This window comes from Penaeus vannamei, chromosome 5 (genome assembly GCF_042767895.1).
Source record: "Penaeus vannamei isolate JL-2024 chromosome 5, ASM4276789v1, whole genome shotgun sequence".
In the NCBI taxonomy this organism is placed as follows: Eukaryota; Metazoa; Arthropoda; class Malacostraca; order Decapoda; family Penaeidae; genus Penaeus; species Penaeus vannamei.
This window is the reverse complement of record NC_091553.1, coordinates 1,227,758-1,235,257: the sequence shown is the minus strand read 5'-3', so window position 1 is coordinate 1,235,257 and position 7,500 is coordinate 1,227,758. Positions and strand designations below refer to the sequence as shown.

The 7,500-nt window shown below is 43.4% G+C and overlaps 1 protein-coding gene across 1 annotated transcript in view; it reads right to left on the bottom strand.

The window, feature by feature from the left end:
- The window catches only part of LOC113813753 (uncharacterized), a 10,005-nt gene that overhangs the window by 402 nt on the left and 2,103 nt on the right, over positions 1-7,500 (bottom strand). The window contains exons 2-13 of the mRNA XM_070122282.1: positions 7,326-7,500; positions 6,876-7,045; positions 6,551-6,705; positions 4,861-5,019; positions 4,516-4,670; positions 4,243-4,407; positions 3,606-3,806; positions 3,258-3,427; positions 2,701-2,855; positions 2,311-2,454; positions 457-623; positions 1-308 (exon numbers count right to left, since the gene is read on the bottom strand). The exon at positions 1-308 is cut by the window's left edge and continues 402 nt beyond it; the exon at positions 7,326-7,500 is cut by the window's right edge and continues 1,206 nt beyond it. Of these exons, the coding sequence (XP_069978383.1) occupies positions 108-308; positions 457-623; positions 2,311-2,454; positions 2,701-2,855; positions 3,258-3,427; positions 3,606-3,806; positions 4,243-4,407; positions 4,516-4,670; positions 4,861-5,019; positions 6,551-6,705; positions 6,876-7,045; positions 7,326-7,500 (2,017 nt within the window). The 3' untranslated portion in view covers positions 1-107. The remainder of the gene's footprint in view (positions 309-456; positions 624-2,310; positions 2,455-2,700; positions 2,856-3,257; positions 3,428-3,605; positions 3,807-4,242; positions 4,408-4,515; positions 4,671-4,860; positions 5,020-6,550; positions 6,706-6,875; positions 7,046-7,325) is intronic.

Genomic DNA, 7,500 nt, shown 5'->3' with positions numbered 1-7,500 from the left:
AAATGCATTGATGTGTAATGGTCTTTTAACAAACCTAATGAGCCAAACATACAACCATGAATTTATTAAACATATAGGCCTACAATAACTTACATTCACACCCCTCGTCACGTATTCGACATTTTCGGATATTTCCTTCGTCTCATTAAAACAGAAGATTCCCGGAGCCAGTTGCTGAAGGCGGTCATCCTTGTGAACACGCCGGGACCTCCTGACACGGCACAGTTTCCGGTCCACGAGGCCAAGCCAGCGAGGAACCAGCGGCCTCGAACTCCGCACGCTAAGGGAGAACCAACCGCCATTGTGCTCTGCGAAGGAGGCAATGGCCAGCTGGTTATAGACGGAGATCGAGTGTTTTGCGGTTGTAGATACAGAGAATATTCACATGATGTATGTACAAATGACGATATGTGATATCTACGATTCTCTTTTATACTGAGAGCTAGAAATACACACATAGCAAGCGCTGGTTTTGCCGAGACTCCCAGCACAAAGGAACGAGTTGGAAGCCGCGGAAGGTTTAGTGAGTGTCACTTTGTCCACGGCTTCCCGGCACTCTTTCTCCTTGAGTAATGGCAGAGACACCTTCCTGAGGATGCCTTCTGTCGGGTTTCCCTCGTGACCTTCGGAGAGATTGTTAAGTGAAAGTAAACGTGTTTGACTGACTTGTCTGATTTATAAAACTTACAAAGGAAAATATCGAGGAAATTATACGAAAGTCGGTCACAAGAAGGATGAATAGAATTTACTGTGGCTAATATAGAGGAATGAATGAGAACGAATAACCTCATAGACAGCAAGATATGTAATTGGTGATTTTACATGTTATATCATTATCAGAATTAGATGTATATTTGATGAAGGAACGAACCTTACAGAGCAAGAAATTATATTGAAATGTTTCGTTTTATTTTCTTTCACTGAAGTTATATGTTCTCATTTTCATTCTACAGAAGGTTCACTCTCTCAATTTATAATTGGGAAACAGAGAGGAAAAAACTTTTCCTAATATGTATAGATTCTTTTAGTAACGAAAAATAAATCTTGATAATTAGGAAGCATACTTTTGATTGCTTTATTCTGTTATACGGAACGATAAATACTTGCTCTATTTTCATTTAAAGTAAAGAAAGTCGATTAAAAAAATACATATATTCTGATAACAGACCATGATCATATCTTGAAAAAAAACACCCAAGAAATATACGAATGAATGTTTTCAATCGTATATTTCTTGCATATATACCTCCTCTATACCTCTATACTTCCTCTGTAACTCCTCTATACCTCTATACCTCCTCTATACCTCTATACTTCCTCTGTAACTCCTCTATACCTCTATACCTCCTCTATACCTCTATACTTCCTCTGTAACTCCTCTATACCTCTATACCTCCTCTATACCTCTATACTTCCTCTGTAACTCCTCTATACCTCTATACCTCCTCTATACCTCTATACTTCCTCTGTAACTCCTCTATACCTCTATACCTCCTCTATACCTCTATACTTCCTCTATACCTCTGTACCTCCTCTATACCTCTATACCTCCTCTATACCCCTATACCTCCTCTATACCTCTGTACCTCCTCTATACCTCTATACCTCCTCTATACCTCTATACCTCCTCTATACCTCTGTACCTCCTCTATACCTCTATACCTCCTCTATACCTCTATACCTCCTCTATACCCCTATACCTCCTCTATACCTCTATACCTCCTCTATACCTCCTCTATACCCCTATACCTCCTCTATACCTCTATACCTCCTCTATACCTCCTCTATACCTCTATACCTCCTCTATACCTCTATACCTCCTCTATACCCCTATACCTCCTCTATACCTCTATACCTCCTCTATACCCCTATACCTCCTCTATACCTCTATACCTCCTCTATACCTCCTCTATACCCCTATACCTCCTCTATACCTCTGTACCTCCTCTATACCTCTATACCTCCTCTATACCTCTATACCTCTGTACCTCCTCTATACCTCTATACCTCCTCTATACCTCTATACCTCCTCTATACCCCTATACCTCCTCTATACCTCTATACCTCCTCTATACCTCCTCTATACCCCTATACCTCCTCTATACCTCTGTACCTCCTCTATACCTCTATACCTCCTCTATACCTCTATACCTCCTCTATACCTCTGTACCTCCTCTATACCTCTATACCTCCTCTATACCTCTATACCTCCTCTATACCCCTATACCTCCTCTATACCTCTGTACCTCCTCTATACCTCTATACACATGAATACATAGTCACACATCCACGACTGGTATTGTGACGCACCTCCCGCTGTTGCAAGCTGGCCGTCGGGGATGCCATAGCCAGCGAGGACGCAGTCTTGGGAGGGGATGGGGACGTCTTGGAGGGCCAGGCACACGGAGCACACCTGGTGGCCGAAGGTGGCGTGGTCGCGTAGCATCATTATGCCTGTGGAAAGAAAGAAAGGAAGAAGTAGAACGAAAGTGGGGAAATTTACATCGCAGTGGCTGTACAAGTGGGAGGAAATAATAATGATAATTAAAAAAAAATCGTCACGTACTCCTGAAAAGGTTGAGTGAAGGCAAGGTTTTATTTTTCTATTTTTATCTTTTATTTTCATTTCATTTATTTATTTATCTTTTCTTTTTAATAGATAATTGGTGTTTTATAACTGTGGTGATTCTTCCCTCTCACCTATGTCATTAGCATGGACGTCATCGAAGGTGGAATAGTGTGGGTGGACGACCACCTGGGAGAGGGCGTGGAACTGCACCCCGTACGGCAGGTCCTCGCGCAAGTTGCTGTCGCCGAGAACCACGACATATCGGTGCAATTCACGGGGGTTTAGTCTGCAAATAACAAGATCTCGTCAAACTATCCTTGAGGCTTGAACAAAAACGATTATACTTGTTATTTTGTAGCCAAAGACTCTCTAATCAGAGCCTTTTTAAAATCTTCAACTGAGGCAAATGTTTGGGAATTATTTGATGACTTTCGGCCGGTTTGTTAAATTTGTGCGAGGCTCGACCTAATGAATATTAATTATACGGACATACATATACACAAAAATGAATGCATATCTATCAGTGCAGATATGCATACCTACCGGATAGACGGATAAATGTATATCCATCAGATAGACATATGCATTTGTTGTGTATATGCATATCCGTATATATGAATATTTATTGGGCCGGGTCTCGCACAGTTCTAACAAACAGGCCGTTAGACTGTAGTAAAAGCAAACGCACCTCTTGAGGCAGGAGGCCGTAGTAAGGACGAGGTCGACCTCCACGAGGGCGCCTGAGCAAAGGTACTCGAGTGTCCCTCCTCGGCGCTCCACGAGGGCCGCCACCCAACAGAACTCCACCGTGGAAGCAGCCACTCCACCCTGCATGCCGCCGGTGGACTCTTCCGTCAACTGTTAGGGAGATACTTTGTTGTCTGAAGACTGCTATTGCATGAACAGGAAGGGCACTCTGCATAGCATGCTTTTGTCTAGCTGTGGCATTGAATTACGAAATGTACACAACCACATTCAAAGGATTCCATAGCAAGGGTTGCATTTAAAGAAATCAACGAACTTAATAAAAACTCACTTCATTCCAGTCGCCTTTAAAGCCACACGTGCTATTTCGAACAACTTGAATCTCTGGCACTTTATGAGCGAGTTCACCTTCGTCAGGAGAGTCTATTATCACGTTGATTATCGGAGACTCGGTCCCCTGGAGGGCCTCGGTGTCGAAAGGGCTGGCCTGGTCCTCCGGCGGGTCTTTGGGGGAGACCGTCGCCTCCGTCAGCTGGGAGGGAGAGGTTTCGTCGTTCTCAAGGACATTAAGAAATCATATAAATACGGATCTCTATCATTATGTATTGTATTTTGATAGATCTCTAGTAAGTTGTGTATGATTTATGCATTTATGAGAAATCGAAATAGCTAAATAAATTCATGTTGTTACAGAGCATAAGATGTTTTTTTCAAAGATTGCAAAACATATCGCAGATTTTGTTCTCTTTGCCCTATAACTTTATAAAATATTCTTGAATATTTTCATCCACAGATATCCAACTTCAATATGAGACAGATGTATATTTAAGAATATGGCACCATAAAATACATTACCATACTGAGACATTCATCGAAATATACACAAAACTTACCTGTTTTACACACACTCTTACAGGTAAGGATATTTCCATTCATTCACCACAAAAACACGCAAGACAGAAGCACACCTCTACCCCATGACCTCCCCGAAGCCAGTCCATGAAGGAGGCGACCCGCGTGTGCACCAAAGGGCCCCCAGGCACGGCGCACCCTCGGCCCCAGGACGCCAAGCCCGCGAGGAACCAGCGACCTCCGACCTCGCACGTGAGAGGAGAGCCTCCGTCTAACGTGCCCTGGAGAGAGAGAAATTTTAAAAAGTGTTTATGGGATTTGCACTAATGTACTGCCATTTAATATTATGGCACTCCAGCGGCTAGATTGGCTGTGTAAGAACAACGTACATAGCAGGCACTGGCAGCGTCCGTGTCTCTCGAACACAAGAAGGCGTCCGAGGAGGTCTTGATCTCAGAGAAATCCTCACTGTACAACGCCTCCTGGCACTCGTCCTTCGTCAGGAGGGATACAGGATGCTTTCTCAGGACACCATCCAACGGCACTGAAAGATATCATAGACAAGCAACTATTCCAGACGCTTATAGTTGATTTCTAGCCTATATCCTCTAACATATGAATCCATAATGTTTTTTTTTTCACTATACTGACTTCAAAAAAGTTATTTTAAAAAATCTGTATCTAACAAAAAGGATATACGTTGCACTATATCAGAGAATGAACAGCATAGTCACCAGTGCTTGGAGGACCTTCGAAGGCATCGTAGGCGTGGGGGGCGATGCTGTAGCCAGAGAGGACACAGCTGTGCGCAGGGAAGGCGGCTCCCTGCTGGGCCAGGCACACCAGACACACCTGGTGGCTGAGGGTGGCCTGGCCGGTCAGCCGCAGCACGCCTGCAATATAAAGAAGAGAGAGGGAATGAAGATGGGGAGAGAGAGAGAGAGAGAGAGAGAGAGAGAGAGAGAGAGACTAGGAGAGAGAGAGAGAGAGACTAGGAGAGAGAGAGAGAGAGAGACTAGGAGAGAGAGAGAGAGAGAGAGAGAGAGAGAGAGAGAGAGAGAGAGAGAGAGAGAGAGAGACTATGGCCCGTACTTTAAAAACCTTTCGCCAGGGCTGGCGAAGGGTTTCGCCGGGCGATCCGGAATTTCGTACTTTTAAAATCATGCCTGGCGAACGTTCGCCAGGGCTGGCGAAAGATCATATTGGAACAGCCTGGCGAAGAGAGCTGTTTGAATACCATTTTCTTGCTTTCAAATTATAAATTAGTAACATATTTGTGTATGATAGGATGTAGGAATCACATTGAAATTATAAAATATCTTAAAATCATAATTTGTTATGAAATAACGTATATACGTATTTTTTTCAAGGCCTTCGATGTTCCAGTCGAGAGCTCAAGACATCAGCTGTTTTCCTACCCCCCTACCACTACCCCCCACCCCCGAGATGACTTATTTAGATTTAGGTTGTTATTTTGGTTGTAAGGATAATGTTCTATTCACAAATGTTACCAGAAGTGTTTTTTTATGGCGGCATGTTTACTTTTGGCTATAGAAACAGAGCTGTAGTGCTCCACCGCCCTATAATGAGGCGTCTTTAATGATACCCTTGTAGGCCTACAGTTCAATATCTTACATCAGTTAGGAATAGTAAAATAGTAATTTTTAAACTCTTGTTAAAGTATAAAGTTATTTTTTGTATAAAAGTATAAGGTTGATATAGTATAGTATAAAGTACTTTTAAAACCTTTCGCCAATGCTGGCATTCGCCTGGCGAAGCTTCGCCAGGCGAACATCTGAGTGAGGGAGGCCTGACTTTTAAACCAAGGCAGGTGTTCGCCAGGCCTGGCGAACGAAAGGGATCGCCAGGTGCTAACATCTTGGATTCCTGATAAATCTAGCGCTTCGGCGAATGAAAAAAAACGCGAGAAAAAGCAAAAGGTTTTAAAAGTACGGGCCATAAAGTTAACCTTGTTATAGTATAAAGTGTAGTATAGCATAAAGTATAAAGTTAATTTTGTTATAGTATAAAGATATTTTCAACTTCTTTGTTATAGCATAAAGTTAAATTTTAACTCCTTTGTTATAGTATAAAGTGAGACTATTGCGGAAACATTTTCGTCTTCTCTCGAGGTTAATAATTAAGTTTAGGTTATGTTATGTGCACTGCAGATGTAAACAAATTTGCGCTACATTTAGCGGGAATGCAAGATGTTAGCGCCTGGCGAACGTTGGGTTTAAAAGTAAGGCCTCCCTCACTCAGAGGTTCGCCTGGCGAAGCTTCGCCAGGTGAACGCCAGCACTGGCGAAAGTTTTTAAAGTACGGCCCTAAGAGAGAGGGAGAGATTTTAAAATGACATTATCTTCGCCAATCAAAATCAAACCTTTGTGTTCTGTGAAAGGCTCCAGATCCCGCGACGCTCACCTATGTCATTCGCGTGGACGTCCTCGGAGGTGGAGTAGGCCGGGTGGATGACCACTTCTGCGAGGGAGTGGAACTGCACCCCGTAGGGAAGGTCCTCGCGCAGGTTGCTGTCCCCGAGAACCACGATGTACCGGTACAGGTCGCTCGTGTTCAGCCTTCCGGAGATACAAACAAGGTGGTCAAAGTAGACGCCAAAATGTCTTTGGTATTTAGTGAAAAATGTGTAAACATGACTAAGAATTAGTGAAATGTTTGATATCTTACGCTAATATTAGTGAAATGGAATATTTGGTCGCGAGATAATTTCTTAAAGCTGTGAACGTACTTCCTTAGACAGGAGGCAGCAGTGAGGACGAGGTCGGCCTCCACGAGGGCGCCTGAGCAAAGGTACTCGAGTGTCCCTCCTCGGCGCTCCACGAGGGCCGCCATCCAACAGAACTCCACCGTGGAAGCAGCCACTCCACCCATTGCCTCTTTAGCGGGCTCTTTCACCAGCTGTTGGTCATAATTGGGTATCTTTAAACCATTTCGAGATATACTTGCTAACAAAGAGAATGGAAAACTTTTTTGTTATTATCCCGTCTTCACAGAAATAACAATAAGAAAATCAATCAATCGATCAAAACAAAGATTACACACAAATGAATTACATTTCTAAGGACTATTGGTAATCTTTCATATCCGATATATAGAACAATGAGGCGGACACTCACCAGTCCAAAATGCCATTGCCGAAAATGCAACCAAACAGCCAAATGAACACAAGCACTCTTACGTGATTCCAAGCGCCTTTGTAGCCGCAGATGTCACTATTGATAACATAGGGACGACTTGGGTCCTCCTGCTGGTGCTGCGTCTCCTTTTCCTCCTGACCGAGGAGGGAGGAAGGAACCTCTGTCACGGGAATCTTGAGTCCTTCGTCCAGCGGAGTGCTGTGTTGAGGTTCATTT